This window comes from Schistocerca gregaria, chromosome 1 (assembly GCF_023897955.1).
Source record: "Schistocerca gregaria isolate iqSchGreg1 chromosome 1, iqSchGreg1.2, whole genome shotgun sequence".
NCBI lineage: Eukaryota > Metazoa > Arthropoda > Insecta > Orthoptera > Acrididae > Schistocerca > Schistocerca gregaria.
The window spans coordinates 541,621,634-541,641,608 of record NC_064920.1 but is presented as its reverse complement, the minus strand read 5'-3'; the positions used below and the strand labels follow the sequence as shown (position 1 = coordinate 541,641,608).

The window sequence follows — 19,975 nt, the reverse complement described above, 5'->3', positions numbered from 1 at the left end:
AAGGCGGACTGAGGAACTTTCACCCCTGCTGTCACCGCAGAACCCTCGCCCCCCCCCCCCCCCCTCCCCCCACAGTAACATCAATGTGATGGTTCAGCAGGTGACTAGCACAATTGTTTCTGCAGCAGAGAACGCGATCCCTCGCTATTTAGAGTGCTCGAGGTGTAAGGCAGTCCCTTGGTGGGTGCTGGAAGTCGCTGAAGCAATTAAGGAGCATTGGTAATCTCTACAGCGGCATAAGTGGCACCCTTCTCTGGAGCACCTCATAGTCTTTAAACGGTTCCGTGCCCGTGTTCGTTACCTTATCAAACAACCGAAGAAAGAATGCTGGGAGAGATACGTCTCCACCATTGGGTGCCACACGTCACCTTCCCAAGTCTGGGAAAAGATCAAACGTCTTTCGGGGTACCAGGCCCCAACAGGTGTCCCCGGTGTTACCATAAATGGCGAGCTATGTACCGACGCAAATGCGATTGTCAAACACTTTGCTGTGCACTATGCTTGAGCCTCTGCGTCCGAGAATTACCCCCCAGCCTTTCACACACTCAAACGGCGGCTGGAAGGGAACGTCCTCTCATTCACAACACGCTACAGGGAATCCTATAACACCTCATTTAGAGAGTGGGAGCTCCTCAGTACCCTTGCACATTGACCCGACACAGCTCCTGGGCCTGATCGCATCTACAGCCATCTTATCATCATCTTCACCCGGGTCTGGTGCGATGGTGTCTTTCCATCACAATGGCAGGAGAGCGTCATTATTATGGTGATCAAACCCAGTAAAAGCCCACTCGATGTGGTTAGCTATTGGCCCATCAGCCTCACCAACATTCTTTGAAAGCTGCTGGAACGTACGGTATGGCCGCGGTTGGGTTGGGTCGTGGAGTCACTTGGCTTGCTGGCTCCATGTCAGGGCGGCTTCTGCCAAGGTCGCTGTACTACTGATAATCTTGTGTCCATAGAGTCTGGCATCCGAACAGCCTTTTTTAGATGGCAACACCTGCTTGCCGTCCTTTTTGTACGTGAAGCATACGACACGACTTGGCGACATCATATCCTTGCCACATTGTATGTGTGGGGTCTCTGGGGACCACTCCCGATTTTTATCCAAAACTTCTTGTTGCTCTGTACTTTCCGTGTCCAAGTTGGTGACCCCCATAGTTCCATCCATATCCAGGAGAATGGAATCCTGCAGGGCCCTGTATTGAGTCTCTCTCTATTTTTAGTGGCCATTAACGGTCTATCTGCAGCTGTTGGGCCTTCCGTCTCACCTTCTATGTATGCAGATGACTTCTGCATTTTGTACGGCTGCTCCAGTACTGTTGTTGCTGAGTGGCGGCGCCTCCAGGGAGCCATCCACAAGGTACAGTCATGGGCTCTAGCCCACGGCTTCCAGTTTCCAGCCACAAAGTCATGTGTCATGCACTTCTGTCGGCGTCGTACCATTCATCTGGAACCCGCACTTTACCTTAATGACAATCCATTCACTGTAGTGGAAACACATCAATTTCTAGGACTGGTTTTCAACACTTGATTGACTTGGCTCTCTCATCTTTGTCAGATTAAGCAGAAGTGCTGGCAGCACCTCAATGCCCTCCTTTGCCTGAGTAACTCCAGTTTGGGTGCAGGTCGGTGTATTCTGCTGCAGCTCTACAGAGCCCTTGTCCAATCCCGAATTGACTATGGGAGTGTGGTTTATGGTTCAGTAGCACCTTCAGCATTGCATTTACTCAACCCTGTGCACCACAGTGGGGTTTGATTAGCGACAGGAGCTTTGAGGACGAGTCCAGTGACCACTGTACTGGTGGAGGCTGGTGTCCCTCCATTGTAGATCAGACGTGCACAACTGCTCACCATTTATGCAGCACACATTCATAGTTCGGCTGAGCATCTGAATTACCATCTCCTTTTCCCGCCCATGGCAGTCCGTCTCCTGCATCGGCTGCCCAGATTGGGGCTATTGACTGCGGTTTTCAAGCAGTCCCATCTCTCTGAACTGTAGTCCTTTCCTTTACCACCTCTACTTGCGGTCTGTTCATGTACGCCTCCATGGCGTACACTTTGGGTGCAGCTTTGTCTGGACCTTTTGTATGGCCCTAAGGACTTCATTAACCCCGCCACTCTCCGCTGTCATGTCCTCTCAATTCTTCACGTGTTCCGGGGCTCTGAAGTGGTTTACACTGATGACTCAATGGCTGACTGTCACGTAGGCTTCGCATATGTTCATGGAGGGCATATTGAGCAGTATTCCTTGCCAGTTGGCTGCAGTGTTCTCACTGCAGAGCTGGTGGCCATATCTCGTGCTCTTGAGTACATCCGTTCATGCCCTGGCGAGTCATTTCTCCTGTGTACTGACTCATTGAGCAGCCTACAAGCTATCAACCAGTGCTACCCTCGCCACCCTCTGGTAGCATTCATTCAGGAGTCCATCTATGCCCTGGAATAGTCCTGCCGTTCTGTGGTGTTTGTGTGGACACCAGGACACGTCGGAATCCCCGGCAGTGAACTTGCCGACAGGCTGGCCAAATAGACGACGCGGAAACAACTTCTAGATATAGGCATCTCCGAAGTGGACCTGTCTTCTGTCTTACACCATAGGGTTTTCTGGCTTTGGGAGATGGAATGGCATAACAGCATGCACAATAAACTGTGTGTCATTAAGGAGACTACGAATGTGTGGAAGTCTTCCATGCAGGCATTTTGCAGGGAATCGGTTGTCCTCTGCCAGCTCCGCATTGGCCATATGTGGCTAACGCATGATTACCTACTCCGTTGTGAGGACCCACCTCAGTGTTGCTGTGGCTCCTAAATGACAGTCATCCACCTATTGCTGGACTGCCCACTTTTAGCCGCTCTGAGACAGACTTTTAACTTTCTCTGCACCCTGCCTTTGGTGTTGGGTGACAATGCCTCCACAGCACCTTCAGTTTTACGTTTTATCCGTGAGAGTGGGTTTTATACTTCTACATAGGTTTAGTGCATGTCCTTTGTCCCTCTGTGTCCTCCACCCTAGTGCTTTTAAGGTGGAGTTTTTAAGGTGGTGCAGAGTGGCTGGCTTTTCCTTTTTATCCTCGTGGTTGACCAGCCACTGTAATCTGCTTTCAAGTTTTACTCTCTTCTGTTTCTAGCATCTCGCTGTTGTTTTCTTGTCCTCTTTTGTTCCTTTTAGTGTTCATTCACTTCCCTTCGTTTTTGTGTCTTTTCCTTTCTTTCCATTTGTGTTATGTGTTTTGTCTGTTTTATTCTCACACTTGTGGCATTGTTTTATTAGGAACAAGGGACCGATGACCTCTTAGTTTGATCGCGTCCCCCACTTTTAAACCAACAAACCAATCAGTCATCTAACCATCTGAGGATAGGGTGGAGATTATGACATCCGCTGAGGACCTAGATCTTGCCAGACCCTCAGACACAACGGATATAGACTGCTCAGGCAAAAAGTTAGTGGCAGCAGGTGACCCTGATGTGTAAACTGCCTCATTGAATGTTCCATTCCTTCCCAGTCTCACGATGACGTCATCCTTTTGTGGAAATGCGGCGCTTTTTTCCACCGCCTGGCTGAGCTACAGCAACTGTTAAGCTTTACACCTGCTGTCTGCATTGCCCTCCAGGAAACCTGGTTCCCAGATATGTGGTCCCGGTACTCCATGGCTCTAAGGAATGTTACAGGAACCGTAGCGACTATAATCTAGTGTCAGGTGGAGTTCGTGTTCATGTCCTAAACTCAGTCTGTAGTGACATTGTGGCCCTTCAAACCCCTCTTAAAGCTGTGGCAGTCAGAATAAGGATGACACAGAAAGTAACTGTCTGCAATGTATATCTTCCGCCAGATAGTGCAGTACCCCTGACTGTATTAACTACACTGATTGATCAACTACCTAAACATTTCCTACTGTAGGGAGATTTTAATGCCGAGCGCTCTGTTTGCCGAGCGCTCTGTTTGCCGAGCGCTCTGTTTGCCGAGCGCTCTGTTTGCCGAGCGCTCTGTTTGCCGAGCGCTCTGTTTGCCGAGCGCTCTGTTTGCCGAGCGCTCTGTTTGCCGAGCGCTCTGTTTGCCGAGCGCTCTGTTTGCCGAGCGCTCTGTTTGCCGAGCGCTCTGTTTGCCGAGCGCTCTGTTTGCCGAGCGCTCTGTTTGCCGAGCGCTCTGTTTGCCGAGCGCTCTGTTTGCCGAGCGCTCTGTTTGCCGAGCGCTCTGTTTGCCGAGCGCTCTGTTTGCCGAGCGCTCTGTTTGCCGAGCGCTCTGTTTGCCGAGCGCTCTGTTTGCCGAGCGCTCTGTTTGCCGAGCGCTCTGTTTGCCGAGCGCTCTGTTTGCCGAGCGCTCTGTTTGCCGAGCGCTCTGTTTGCCGAGCGCTCTGTTTGCCGAGCGCTCTGTTTGCCGAGCGCTCTGTTTGCCGAGCGCTCTGTTTGCCGAGCGCTCTGTTTGCCGAGCGCTCTGTTTGCCGAGCGCTCTGTTTGCCGAGCGCTCTGTTTGCCGAGCGCTCTGTTTGCCGAGCGCTCTGTTTGCCGAGCGCTCTGTTTGCCGAGCGCTCTGTTTGCCGAGCGCTCTGTTTGCCGAGCGCTCTGTTTGCCGAGCGCTCTGTTTGCCGAGCGCTCTGTTTGCCGAGCGCTCTGTTTGCCGAGCGCTCTGTTTGCCGAGCGCTCTGTTTGCCGAGCGCTCTGTTTGCCGAGCGCTCTGTTTGCCGAGCGCTCTGTTTGCCGAGCGCTCTGTTTGCCGAGCGCTCTGTTTGCCGAGCGCTCTGTTTGCCGAGCGCTCTGTTTGCCGAGCGCTCTGTTTGCCGAGCGCTCTGTTTGCCGAGCGCTCTGTTTGCCGAGCGCTCTGTTTGCCGAGCGCTCTGTTTGCCGAGCGCTCTGTTTGCCGAGCGCTCTGTTTGCCGAGCGCTCTGTTTGCCGAGCGCTCTGTTTGCCGAGCGCTCTGTTTGCCGAGCGCTCTGTTTGCCGAGCGCTCTGTTTGCCGAGCGCTCTGTTTGCCGAGCGCTCTGTTTGCCGAGCGCTCTGTTTGCCGAGCGCTCTGTTTGCCGAGCGCTCTGTTTGCCGAGCGCTCTGTTTGCCGAGCGCTCTGTTTGCCGAGCGCTCTGTTTGCCGAGCGCTCTGTTTGCCGAGCGCTCTGTTTGCCGAGCGCTCTGTTTGCCGAGCGCTCTGTTTGCCGAGCGCTCTGTTTGCCGAGCGCTCTGTTTGCCGAGCGCTCTGTTTGCCGAGCGCTCTGTTTGCCGAGCGCTCTGTTTGCCGAGCGCTCTGTTTGCCGAGCGCTCTGTTTGCCGAGCGCTCTGTTTGCCGAGCGCTCTGTTTGCCGAGCGCTCTGTTTGCCGAGCGCTCTGTTTGCCGAGCGCTCTGTTTGCCGAGCGCTCTGTTTGCCGAGCGCTCTGTTTGCCGAGCGCTCTGTTTGCCGAGCGCTCTGTTTGCCGAGCGCTCTGTTTGCCGAGCGCTCTGTTTGCCGAGCGCTCTGTTTGCCGAGCGCTCTGTTTGCCGAGCGCTCTGTTTGCCGAGCGCTCTGTTTGCCGAGCGCTCTGTTTGCCGAGCGCTCTGTTTGCCGAGCGCTCTGTTTGCCGAGCGCTCTGTTTGCCGAGCGCTCTGTTTGCCGAGCGCTCTGTTTGCCGAGCGCTCTGTTTGCCGAGCGCTCTGTTTGCCGAGCGCTCTGTTTGCCGAGCGCTCTGTTTGCCGAGCGCTCTGTTTGCCGAGCGCTCTGTTTGCCGAGCGCTCTGTTTGCCGAGCGCTCTGTTTGCCGAGCGCTCTGTTTGCCGAGCGCTCTGTTTGCCGAGCGCTCTGTTTGCCGAGCGCTCTGTTTGCCGAGCGCTCTTTTTTGCCAGAGAATTACCACCCAGCCTTTTGCACTCTCAATCGGCGGGTCGAATTGAAAGTCCTCTCATGAACCGCACGCCATAGTGAATCCTATAGCACCCCATTTACAGAGTGGGAGCTCCTTAGTGGCCCTGCACATTGCCCCGACACAGCTCCTGGGCCTGATAGGATCCACAACCAGATGATTAAACATCTCTCACAGACTACAAGCGACATATCTCCATCTTCAACTGGGTCTGGTGCGATGGCATCTTTCCATCCCAATGGCGGGAGAGCACAGTCATTCCAGTGCTCAAACCCGTTAAAAACCCACTTGATGTGGATAGCTATTGGCCCATCAGCCTCACCCACGTTGTTTTTCGAGGTTGGTGGAACATATGGTGTGTCGGCAGTTGGGTTGGGTCATGGAGTCACATGGCGTGCTGGCTTCATGTCAGGGTGGCTTCTGCCAGGGTCGCTCTACCACTTATAATCTTGTGTCCCTTGAGTGTGCCATCCGAACATCCTTTCTCAGATGCCAACACTTGCTTGCCATATTTTTTGACCTAAAGCATACAACACAACCTGGCGACATCATATCCTTGCCATATTGCATGAATGGGCTCTCTGGATCATGCTCCCGATTTTTATCCAAAACTTCATGTAGCTTCGTACTTTGCATGTCCGAGTTGGTGCCTCCATTCTCCTGCATTTTGCTGGAACTATGGGAGTCCTGTAGGGCTTTGTATTGAACGTCTCTCTCTTTTTAGTGGCCGTTAATGGTCTAGCAGCAGCTGTTTGGCTCTCCGTGTCACCTTCTCTGTACGCAGACGACTTCTGCAGTTTGTTCGGCTGCTCCAGTCCTGGTGTTGCTGAGCGTCGCCTACAGGAAGCCATCCACAGTGTGGAAGCATGGGCTTTAGCCCATGGCTTCCAGTTTTCCGCCACGGAAACGTGTGTCATGCATTTCTGTCGGCATCGTACCGTTCATCTGGAACCTGCACTTTTAATGATGATCCACTCACTGCAGCGGACTCACATTGCTTTATTAGGTACAAGGGACCAATGGCCTCGTACTTTGGTCCCTTCTCCTCTCTTCTAAATCAACCAACCAATCAACCAACGAACCATTAAATATCCTCGTTTTCTTTGTCTGTGGGATAGTAGTGTGAAAAATGGGCATTGGAGTAGCAAAGCCTGGCCACAGGGGATGAACCTGACTGTAGGAAAAGATAACATCGTTCGTGAACCATTTGTCATTCCGGAAAAAATCATTCTCACTCCACTGCTCCTATAAAACATTTTGTTAAAGCTTTACAAAGGAATGGCAATCGCTTCAAATACATTTGTCAATCATTCCCTGGTTAAAAGCAGGAATTTTTGATGGGCCACAAATCTGTACTCTTATAAACAATGATTATTTCACAAACCGCGACTCAAGTTAAATTAAAGGTGTGGACAACCTTTTTATCAGTTCTTCAATAGCAGACAAAGTGCTCCAGAATTTCCAAAAACTAGGAACTAGTATGAGTGACAAATTGCATTTTTTTCCACAGTCATTTAGATAAATTTTTTGACAACTTGGGCAATTACAACCAAGAACACGGGGAACAGTTCCAGTTGGACATCAAGGAAAGATATCAATGCCGTTGGGATCACCATATGATGGCAGACTACTACTGGAATTTGCAGAGACACTGGCCAGATCAAAAACACTGAAGAAAATCTCGTACAAAACCTTTTTCTTAATTCTTATTGATATGTTTTTGTTGTTATGATTAATTTTATTATTCCTTGTATAATTTACAGCAATTTGCTTGTTGAAATAATCTGATAACTTTAAAATAAAAGATTTAAAAATATTCTCCTATTTTTTAATAATTTAATTGCCATTATAAATGGATTGCCTTTATCTCAAAAAGTAGAATTAATTCAACAAAAATATTGTTATTTTTGTATTCTGGAAATCAAAATTGCTTGAAATTAAAGAACCCCATGTGGCAGAATCGGTGTTAATCTGTGTTGTTATAACGTATTAACACTGTTTGTGGCATTAAGATGATGTAAAACTGTGTACCATATGTGTAATTAGTCATTTGCCTTTAGCAAGAGTGTGGTTTTTTGTAGTGCTAGAAAAGAAATATAACTTTTAGTTCTTCTAACCTCACATTAAGGGCCATAGTCATCTCGCTGAGAGATGTGCTGGCTGAAGTTAACACACACACATCCTGAAGCCCCAGCTGCCACTTCTATAATCTGTTCAGAGAACATCAGCCCTTGCCAGAATTATTATACACATTGACCATAAACATACCAGTTTTGTTACGAATCATGAAAAATCAGCACCACTAATGCAAAAATACTGTACATAACATTTGTCGTCCCATGTAAGGAGGTTATCTAAGAAGGAGCAGTGACTGTGAGACCTGGATGAGATTTGGGAATGCATTTCATACAGTACTCCAGTCTAGCTTCAGAAAGGTGCCCTCCAGGGGGAAGGAAAACTAAATCAAGAAGTGCCTTGAAAGAACAATTGATTGTGTGTTTGAGTCAAATCTCTCTACTTCAGTGCAAATGTGGGGACATTCGCTGTTGTTTATTGGATCATGATATTTCTTTGTTGTCCCTGTGTTGGCCACAAGCTTCCAATTATTGATATACCAGTGAACTAAGGGGAACAAATAGTACTACACAAGAAATAAAATTGGGATTGTTCATAGCAATACTATTTCAGGAGAGGAAGTCCACAGCTGTTTCATTATGAAATTTACCAACTTGATCAAGAAAAGCACTGAAGTACATGTTGAGGTGAACACTCAGAACAATGAGCTCTCCAGCAGTCTCGTACTTTGATTAAAATAACTTTGTGATTGACATATCAGCTAGTCAAGCAGTAGAGGCCTGCCGCCAGCCAATAGTCAGTCTTTATTGAGTGTCATGTACTGCAGTGTTGCCTATTTTGTAGGTACATGCAGAGTCTTGTGAATTGCAATCTGTTAATCACAGAGGTACGTAGTATTTTATGCAAGGTATAATCATGTTAATGGAGTTTACTTCTATTTTGTTGCACAGTTAAGATAATTCTGCCATGGATGTTCATTTACAGTGTTTTGGCTTCTGTAAATGATGGTGATTTATGTATGTTTTTTTCTTTTAGTCATCATACATTTTGACAGTTTTGAGTCAATTATGTGAAACTAATTGGCATACTACATGTTTTTCTTTGTTTCTTCCAGAAATAATTGGCCTAGTTTCCGACATGCATGCCAGTGCCAGTCAAATCATCGAACATTTCAGCGCCAAATCCTCCACAGGCGAGCATTCTGCAGATAGCCTTAATTCTAATCCGGCCAAATTATGTTTTGTTGTGAAGCAATCTGTGAGAGAAGCTGCCGTAGGTTTGTTCTTACAGGTTTTTTACTTAAATTTACATTAACAATAATTGAAACTTCCTGGCAGATTAAAACTGTGTGCCGGACTGAGACTTAAACTCAGGACCTCTCAGGAGAACTTGTGTGTAGTTTGGAAGGTAGGAGGGTGATACTGGCAGACCAAAACAGGACGGGGTGTAAGTCGTGCTTGGGTAACTCAGATGGTAGAGCACTTGCTCACGAAAGGCAACAGTCTCAAGTTCGAGTCTCGGTCTAGCACACAGTTTTAATCTGCCAGGAAGTTTCATAGCAGTGCACACTCCACTGCTGAGTGAAAATATCACTCTGATTAATAATAATTAATTTTTTAATCTTGCATTATTAGTAATTTATACATAAATCTTGAATGACCAGAAGCAGTATCAGTTTATCTGTGCCAGAGTGACTGAATATAATAATATAGCTTCAGTTGAAAGGTTTAATGCAAAGTGATTTTTTACATACCTTCTGAAAGCTTAACAGATTCTGCTACACAAGTCTATCTCCTGGAAGGGATAACAAGCAATAGAAATCCTTCATGTAAGGATCTTATTGTGAAACACTAGTAAATCAATGAAGTAAGAATTCTTGTAAGGCAGATAACATGTGCTCAATCAAAAGTTAGACAACTTGAAAGTATTGGAAAAGAGAATAGTAAAATATATTACCTTTGCTTGCAGCAGAGCTTTGTAGTTACAAAGCAATGTTGAATTTACTGTTTTTGTAAAAAGTAGTAAAAACATTATGGAGGAGACAGTGAGACTTCTCTGGATATTTCCCCTGGGATAATTCCATGTCAGTTAAATGTAACACTCAACCTGACCCACTCTGATTTCTTTGAAATTTAGTGCATACCATGAGCCCAATAAGAGACAGAAAACTACTAATTTTCAAATATATTTGAGAATTGTGAAGAAAGTCACAGGTCAGCAAAGTTTGGAAATTTTGTGAAATTTACATAAGTGTGTCATAAATGACTGTGTTACTCTGCATTGGCGCGGTCTGCCAGCCATGCAGCAGCAGCGCCACCTAAGCAGCCAGCCAGCTAGCGGCTGCTAGACTTGGACTCTGTTATGATTTGACTGTTAAAGTGTATACATGTCTTACTCTGTTTACTTGATCTGTGACTTACATGTATTGCGTCGTCCTTGAAATATATTTTTTCATCTTGAAGTTATAACAATTGGCGAAGAGGTAGTGAATTTTTATTCATCATCGTTGACCCACATGTTTCTGTGGCTACTTTAGAGCAACTATTTCAAGGTCTTATTGAACAGCAATCGCTTCTCACAAATGCGATTCATGATTTCGTTGCCGCGTCAAACGCGGGGCCTCTCTCATCGTTGTCTCTACCTCCTTTTCCTCCTGACGACTAGATGGCGGAAAACTGGTCTGATTACGAAAAACGTCTTGAACAGCACTTCTTGGCATTTCATGTCGTGGACGACCAAACATGGACTTCACCTCAAATGTATCGGTTGTTGTTGCAATCCATAGATAACTCTGTCAGTATCGTCTCTGATGCTATTCCTTATGCTCAGTTGGATTCCTTGTCGAGGACATTTTCGTCCCTTTTTTCTCCTGGGTTAGGCCGTGCAAATGACTTTGAAGCTCATATCACACTCAAACCCATGCTCGGTCTAAGTTTTTTCGGGCTCGGCCCATTCCTGTGGCCCTTCATTATCAGGTTAAACGGGAGATGGATCATCTCACTGCTTCAGGGGTCTTGCTTCCTGTCACTTGCAGTGAGTGGTCCTCTCCTGTTGTCGTCGTTGCTAAGCCAAATGGTGATCTTTGTCTCTGTGGCGATTTCAAAGCCACTGTAAATGCTCAATGCCTTATTGACCTGAAGAATTGTTCACTAAACTTGCTGGAGGCCAGTAATTTTTCTAAACTTTACCGGTCAGAAGCTTATCATCAACTTCCTCTTGACACTGCTTCCCGGCAGTTTCTTGTCCTTAACACGCCTTTCGGCCTCTATCAATACCAACGATTGCCATTCGGGGTTGCCAGCGCCCCTGCTCTCTTTCAGCAATTCTTCGAACAATTATTGCTCACTGTCCCTGGGTGTATAAATTACATGGACGACATTGTTGTCACTGGCTCCACCACTGAAGAACATCTTCAGAATCTCTGCACACTTTTTCATGTCTTACAGACTGCCGGTATTAAGCGTAATCTTCAGAAATCAAAATTTTTTCAGGCATCTATCGTATACTTGGGGTTCAACTCTCTCGGGATGGTATTCGTCCGCTTCAGTAAACTGTCACTGCGATCAATGCCCTTCCTCGCCCTACATCTGTCAAGGAATTGCAGGCCTTCTTGGGTTCAGCCAATGCATCGCCTGTTGCATAAAAATGTGCCTTTTCACTGGTCCGCATCATGTGATGTGGCTTTCCAGAAATTGAAGACTATGCTGAAACAGGCCCTGTGCGTGGCTACTTATCGACCTGGCCAACATCTTGTTCTTGCCACAGACGCCTCGCAATACGGGGTTGGTGCAGTCCTTGCACACTGTTTGTACCGAGCGAGGTGGCGCAGTGGTTAGCACACTGGACTCGCATTCGGGAGGACGACGGTTGAATCCCATCTCCGGCCATCCTGATTTAGGTTTTCCGTGATTTCCCTAAATCGCTTCAGGCAAATGCCGGGATGGTTCCTTTGAAAGGGCACAGCCGATTTCCTTTCCCATCCTTCCCTCACCCGAGCTTGTGCTCCGTCTCTAATGACCTCGTTGTCGACGTGACGTTAAACACTAATCTCCTCCTCCTCCTCCTCCTCCTCCTCCTCCTTGCGCACTGTTTTTCTGATGGTTCTGAACAACCCATTGCTTATCCCTCCAAAACACTCGCGGATGCCCAACAAAAGTATTCTCAAATTGAAAAAGAAGCTTTGGCCATTATTTATGCTCTTCATAAGTTTGGTGTTTTTCTCTATGGATCCAAATTACATCTTGTTATGGATCACAAACCACTTGTTTCCTTGTTTCATCCATCAATGTCATTTCACGACAAGGCTGCACACCGCCACCAGCGTTGGGCTCTTTACTTGTCTCGTTTCAATTATGAGAATCATTTCCAGCCGACGGTTCAACATGCGAATGCTGATGCACTGTCTTGTCTCCCCATGGGTCCAGATCTGGCATTCGATAGGGACAAACTTTTGTGTTTCCACCTGGATGTTGCTGAGCAGTGGGTTGTGGATGGGTTCCTCATCACCTGGGACCGGCTGGTGGTTGCTTCGGGTTCTGACCCTACCCTGTCCTGGGTTTTACGCTGTACTCAGAAGGGTTGGTCAGATCGTCTGTCCACTAAGACTTCTGATCCGTTGTGGAAATACTGTGCTTTGTGTTACCACCTCACGGCTAGGGATGGTGTTACCCTCCTTTCCACCGAAAATGCTTCGCAGCGTGTTGTGGTCCCTGCCTCTTTGTGGGTTTCAGTCTTGTGCCTCCTTCACCAAGGGCACTGGGGTGTCTCTTGCACAAACTCTCTGGCATGCTGTCATGTGTACTGGCCCGGCATCGACTCTGAAATCGCGCACGTGGTCGCTGCCTGCGGCCCTTGTGCGTCACAGGCCACTGCCCCGAAGTCATCTTTGTCACCGTGGCCTTCGCCTGAGAAGCCCTGGGATCGTATTCATCTGACTTCGCGGGATCTTTTTTAGGTACTTATTGGCTTCTCGTTATTGATGCCTACTCTAACGTTCCTTTCATTGTTCGTTGCACGTCGCCTACCACTGCGGCAACCACCAATGCACTAGCTCGCATTTTCTCTTTGGAAGTCCTTCCCTCTACTCTTGTTACTGGTAACGGTCCGCAATTTGCCTCTTCTGATTTTGCGGATTTTTGTGCCCGTCACGGCGTCATGCATGTCACAGCCCCTCCGTTCCATCCACAGTCAAACAGTGAGGTTGAATGACTGGTCCGCTCATTTAAGGATCAGATGAGGAAACTCCTGACTTCTTCTGGTGCTAATGATGTGCTTCTCCAATTTCTGGCTTCTTACCATTTCACCCCCATGGGTGACTACAGCCCGGCTGAGCCCTTACATGGCCGACAGCCCCACACGCTACTTCAAATTCTGCGGCTTTCCACCTCACGGCCGCGGGTGCCTTCGCTTGGCCGGTTCACTACCAGCGACCTTGTATGGGTACAGGGATATATAGCAGGTGACCAAAATGGAGTCCTGGCCACATCTTACAACACCGTGGCCAACACCTGTATGAAATCCAGACGGACACAGGTGTTGCAGTACGTCATTCGGACCAACTTCGGCCTCGTGTTCCAGCAATGCCTGTTCCACCTTTGGCTGTACCTGACGCTCAGGATCCTGGAATCTCTCATTACTTACAACGCAGTCCTCTTACCATCATATCGGTGCCAGCACAAGAACCGACACCAACAGAAGATGCACCCATGCAGGAACCAGATGACCATCTGTCGTAGCAACTCTACTCGCCTCCTCCTCCTATGGATGCGGACACATTTCCCATGTCTCCTGTTATATAACATCTGGACTTGCTGCAGTGGGCAGATTGGTACACGGGGCCCCAGCAGATTCGACCCCCACGTCTCCTGTCATCTCGACCCGTTATCATCGGGGACACTTCTGTCCGAATGGGAAGCCTCCTCCTCGAGACTTTACGGCCAGTCAAACAACACCTATGGACATCAGCAATCTACTGGCCACCTCCATCAAGACCTGTGCAAAAACTTCAAAGGGGGGAAAAGTGTTGTGACTCACCGATCTTTCAAAGTGCCGCCGCGCAGTTACGTGCGTCCTCTACATGCAGCACTGTCTGCTAGCTGTGCAGCAGCAGTGCCACCTAAGTGGCCAGCCAGCGAGCGGTCGCTAGACTCGGACTCAGTTATGATTTGACTTGTTAAAGTGTATACACGTCTTACTCTGCTTGATCTGTGACTTACATGTATTGTGCCGTCCTTGAAATATATTTGTTCAACTTAAAGTTATAACAGTACCACAGTTCAGGGCGTATATGATTTTGGAAAACAAAGTATTGTATTGTCTCAATATGTTACCATAAACATGGTAAATATCAAGAGACACACTTAAGGCATCACGACCAAAAATTTGTTTCATCTACATCACTACACTAACAAAATGAAGTAAGCAGCTATGTATCTGGGTTTTCCCAGAAAACCAGGCAATAGAAATTACTGTAATTCTGACAAACTTGTGAAAAGTCCTGCTGTGAACAGCCACTCACAGAGACTTTTATTTCAACGTCATCATTAGCTTGTTTCATGCTTGTGGATCATTTACTGAGACTGCAGTGTAGAAGTGCTGTGAAGTATTATTTAGTTGTTGTTTGGAAATAAAAATAGATTTCAAGTCAGAACTGTTCTGTTGCAATCTGTTTTTTGAAGGTCGTGCAAGAGTACAGAATAATTTGATTAGGTGAAAAATTTTGCAGCAAATCTACTAAGCAAAGACACAAAACTCATTAACCCCTCCAGTTGTTGGATCAGCATCAGAACTGGTTTTAGATTCTTTAAATAGCTTACTAGCCTTCAGGTTTCAGGTGAATCTCCTGTGAAGAAAGAGAGACCTCAGCATGAGGAAAAGTATCCAAAGCAAAAATTGGAAAACGTTGTCACAGTGTTGGCCTGTACTTATGTGGCACAACTGGAAAAAGAAAAGTGTGAAAAAATGGAAAAAGAGAAATCATTGCCCAGGTGAAAGATAAGTTTCACACTATCATACAAATCTGTGACAAAATACAAATTTTGACAGTACTTACAAAAACATAGGAGTATGAGGAAAACTGAAAGAATTTTCTGTTTCAATTACATGGTGTGAAGAGCAAAACAGTTAGTAGCAGAACATGGTATATTAGTGACACCAAATCCAAAGCCAAGTAAGACATTGTGAAAAGCCTGTTTAATTAGATTACTTTCGCTGTGGTCGTAATGTGAGCTGTGTGATGCCAATTGGGGAAGGGGGGGGGGGGAGGGGGAGAGACTGTGTCTGTGAAAGAAAATGGAATTGGCATACATAAGCAGGGGAGCTATGGTTGCACAATCTTAAGGAACTGTACTCATGTCTCAAAGATACATATCCTGGTGTAAATATTGCATTCTTCGGTGGACAGTCAGTGATTGCTATGTGGAAAGAAATGCTGTTAACAGACATATGTGTTTGATATTCATTTGTGGGTTGCATAAGTCTTGTAGACTTGTGGAGAAGCAAATGAAGTGCAAACCAGCTTCCTGCATTTATGTGGATCATCTCTACGACTTGTGTGTTTCCTGCCGTACCAGACACTTTGGTTATCAGAAGATTTGACATTTTCAGAAGACTGAATGCAGTGATATCGACTGGAAGAAAGTACTCTCTCCCTATATCAGATAAGGTGAACACTAACAATTTAATTATTGGGGACTTGTGAAACAAGATGTAACCAACTTTTATTGCCTTTTCTTTGAAGCTACTCCGTAAATGGGATATAATATCACTGCAGTAATTACTTATGACTTGTAGTTTTTAATAGTTTGCGTTTCATATTTATTGTGCAATTTGATAGTGTGCTGTTCCCGACAAAATAAATTTTTGGGCATGATGCGTTGATGTACCATGTTGATATTTACCATGTTTATAGTAGCTTACTGTGGCAATACAATATATTTTCTGAACTTGAGTGTTTTGAGGATTCAGTGTCACCTTGGATGTGGAGATTCTTAGAAAAGATTCTCAGAAACCTACCATGTTGCAGATCAACATGAAGCTGTACTCATTATCTTTTCAATTATAAAATGTCCATAGCTATATCTGGATTAGGACCAGAATTATAGTCATTTATGTTGAGAGAGAAACTCGTAAATTTCACACAATTTCCAAATTTTTCAGACCTTTAACTTCCTTCAAAGGTCCTTTATACCTCTGCAAATTGGTAGTTTTCCATCTGGATAATTGTATGCACCAAATTTGAAAGAAATCAGAGATGCTCTGGTAGAAAATGTTGTTTTCTGTGTTGCACTGACATGAAATTAACCCCAGTTATCTTCGAGGGAAATAGCTGTCGGCTTTGTAACTGTATTCAGAACTACCTCATACATACAAAACTCAAAAATGATCCAGTGAATAAAGTAGGAAGGTCTGTAAGGCTATTCACATGAGTTGCTGCTGTACACAGAAAATTTCAAGACAGAAAACTTTTTCATGTAATAAAAACTGCAGATGATTGATGATTGGTGCAGGGACAGGTTGTTGGCATGTAATACATCATGCTTACACAGTTGTGAAGACCAGTGTTTGTTTCATTACATTGTTGAAAATAAATCTCTGGATACAGTAGCACCCATAAAATACCTGGGAATATTTTTCGTGAGTGATTTGCAGTGGATTGTCTGAGTTCTAAGGAACTGTAGTTCATACACAAAAGTGGCTTATTTAAACACTGGTTCAGCCAATTATGGAGTATTGCTTGTCAGTCAGGGCACTTAACAGATAGGATTTATAGAGGAACATATCTATTATGTAACTGTGTTCTTGTTGTTTGTTGTGTAAACTGGCACAAGAATACATTTTGTAACAGAACTAATGTGGGATTTTTTCCCCAGCTGGTGCAAAATTGTTGTTGCTTTGTGATCTTTTCACAAAGCGCAAGGCTGAACTCTCACGTGAGGAACGGCATGAAATCATCCGCTATGCGAAGTCGCGGTTACCGGTTTTCATGAGCCAGCTGCAACGTTTCCTGCAAGGTGTAAAATCAACTTTCAGCAGTATGTCACCCAGCCAGCGACAGGAAGTCGCTACTTATCTTGTGCCTGAGGTTAATGTCACAGTTATTATCATACTAGAGCCAGTAATTAGTTCAAAATGGAAATCACTGTTAATTAGGTGAGGGCATATATTCTACCACATTTGAAGCTACACTGAAACCCAAATAGTGTGTTAACATCCTTGTATGTATCTTGATTTTTGAATGTGTTTGGACTCCAGTCCTTGTCATCCTATTTAATACAAATTTTCCTTGGAACTTAAGTTCAGTTTTGATATTTGAAAAATATGCAGAATTTGGTTTGTTAAAATAATAAGATTTTAAATGGGTTTTGGTCTATACTCTATACTTGTGTGGATGTATAGGCTTGTAATTTGTTTTGTACATAAAATATCTTACGTCAACTAAGTACCTTTAGTGTGCATGTGTGTTCTAGCTGAAAAACTGAAATGTGTGACATGGTCTGTCAAGAATTGCCAAGGTATGCTGAATTTGAATTAAGATAATCTGTATAAAATCTAAGGAGCAAAAATATTTTGCACACAAAGTGCTACAAAATATTAAAAATATGCGAAAATTTGGTGTTAAAATATCATCTAGATAAATTTTAAAATTTTTAAAATATCGTTTACAAAATTATAGATTAGGATGGAACATGATGAAGATGATAGAAATAGTTGTATACTAAATGAATAAGTAACCTATAAAGGACTTGAACTGTGTTAATGAGAGTATGTGTAAGATAAATTGTAAGTCACTGTTATATTGCAGATAGAGAATATGGTGAGTTATCTAACTTCATTCTGGTTTCTTCTTGCACGCAGATTGAAACTATTTTGGATACTGTTTCTACACTAGTAGTGCAAGTGAAATCAGCCCTGGAACATATTATAACTGTTCTTTCTCCATCAGAAAACCCAAAAAGTCAGAAGGAAAAAGTTGGTGAAGTACTCACTAAATCTTTGAAAAATGTAAGTGAACTGTATTTATTACCTTTTTTTCTGTTTTCTGGATATCAGTTTTTATGATAGACACTTCATATGTTACAGGTTTTGTACAGAAGAGAACTTAGCAAACTGAGAAATTTTCATCAGAGAATAACTTTCAGTTTAGTTCATCTTCTACAAAAGAAGTAAGTAGATAACATGAAAATATAGCAATATATAAAGTAATATGTACGGAGAACAAACAAACAAATGTTCTTAAGTACTCAGTTTAGTGATAATTTGCTTTTGCAGTGCTGGATTATTAATAACAATAATTCATCATTGTTTGAAATACCATGCCATTCAGAATCGTCTCCTTACTGTGATGTACAAAAGCTGCTTTTCCACTGTCTGTTATCTGTCTCTTGCAGTCAGCAAAAGGAAAGGTGTAATGCTGGCACTGGACTGTCTTAGTCTTCTTCTTCTCCTCCTCCTCCTCCTCCTCCTCCTCCTCCTCCTCCTTCTTCTTTTCTAAAAGGCTAAGCCTTCTCTCCTCAGCAGTCATTTTCATCTTCATGTATAACATCATTCTATTTCACAGGTTATATTTTTTAAATGAATGTTCTCAGTCGTCCCCTAATTTTTTGCGCTAAGACTTTGCCTTTGAAGATCTTTTACAGAAGAATATCACATGTGATCAAGTGTCCAGTGATTTTTTTTTTTCCTCATAGTACCATCTCATTTGTTTTACTGTCTGTATGTCAGGACATTCCATGCAAAGGTTTTCACAAGTCTTTCCTTAGTTAGATACTTATATGTTTCTTAAGCAAAAGATTATTCTTATATGGAAAGCATTCTTGGCGACTGGTATTCCTCTCTTGATTTCCTTGAGATACTTCTTGTTTTCCTCCACAGTGCTACAGAAATAGCAAAATTCATTTATTTCATCATGTTGCTCACTGCCTGTTTTTATGTAAGTCTTATGTTCACCTCCTTTCTCACCTATATCTGTGACTTCTATCTTCTTGGTAGTGTGGTTTCAGTTGCATGAGACTGCAGTCGCGTGTATGTGTGTGTGTGTGTGTGTGTGTGTGTGTGTGTATTGTTGATGAAGGCCTTAATGGCCAAAAGCTTTAATTGTGAGAGGCTTTTTGCTGTGCCTATCTGTGACTCGGCATCTCCACTATATGGTGAGCAGAAAGTTTCCTTTTTTGATATTGTTACATTCCATCCTGTATTTTCCATTGTTTGACTTTTGTCTTCTTGGTATTTATTTTCAGTTTGGTTATCCCTTGATTTAGTTCTTTCTGTGAGTGTGCAAATCTGAGGCAGTAAATCTGCATACCATGAATTTTGATTCCAGTCATCTCTCATTTCGTTATTGTTACTATCTCCTCAATGAACACATTAAATAAGGCTATAGAGGACACCATTGTCCAATTCCCCTCCTGATTTCTGCTTCTTTCTTGCCATCATTAATATCTAGTGCAGTACTTTGACTTTTGTGTATAGTCAAAATTAGTTGGCTGTTCTTCCAGTCCAATTGTCCTTGCTTTAAATGATAGTCCCCATCAGCCAAATCAAAAGCTTTCACTAGGTCAGTAAATGACACACGTTTTTCAGTCAACCACATATAATGCTTTTCCTAAGTCAATAAATACTACATATGTTTTCCTGTTTACTTCTAATTTCCGTTCCAAAATTTGATGTTTTGTCAATATTGCCTTGCTTGTTCCTTTCCCTGATCTGAAGCCGAACTGATGATTGGATAAGTTCCAGTCTTTTCTTTTTAATCCCCTTGTTAACCATTGACAGTAATATTTTTGATGCAGGTGGCAGATGAGCTGGTGTTCTATATCTAAGATAGTCCTTTGTACCTGCTGTCTTGGGCAATGCAATAGTTCGACTTTCTCTTACAGGGTGTATGCGACCCGGGACATACGGGAGAAAACCGGGAAAAACCCAGGAATTTTTACATCCGGGAGAAAACTGGGAAAAACCCGGGAATTTTTCATTGTTTGAGTTTTCAGTTGCATTTTTGTGATTTTGACTGATAAGAACTGATACTGTAACAAAGGATATTATTATATCCCACTACTGCAGAATAATACTGCAGCAATA

General features: G+C 44.5%; 1 protein-coding gene across 1 annotated transcript in view; it reads left to right on the top strand.

The window, feature by feature from the left end:
- Window positions 1-19,975, top strand: part of LOC126355708 (uncharacterized) — a 121,005-nt gene that overhangs the window by 39,429 nt on the left and 61,601 nt on the right. The window contains exons 6-9 of the mRNA XM_050006079.1: window positions 9,012-9,173; window positions 16,768-16,979; window positions 17,753-17,899; window positions 17,978-18,060. Of these exons, the coding sequence (XP_049862036.1) occupies window positions 9,012-9,173; window positions 16,768-16,979; window positions 17,753-17,899; window positions 17,978-18,060 (604 nt within the window). The remainder of the gene's footprint in view (window positions 1-9,011; window positions 9,174-16,767; window positions 16,980-17,752; window positions 17,900-17,977; window positions 18,061-19,975) is intronic.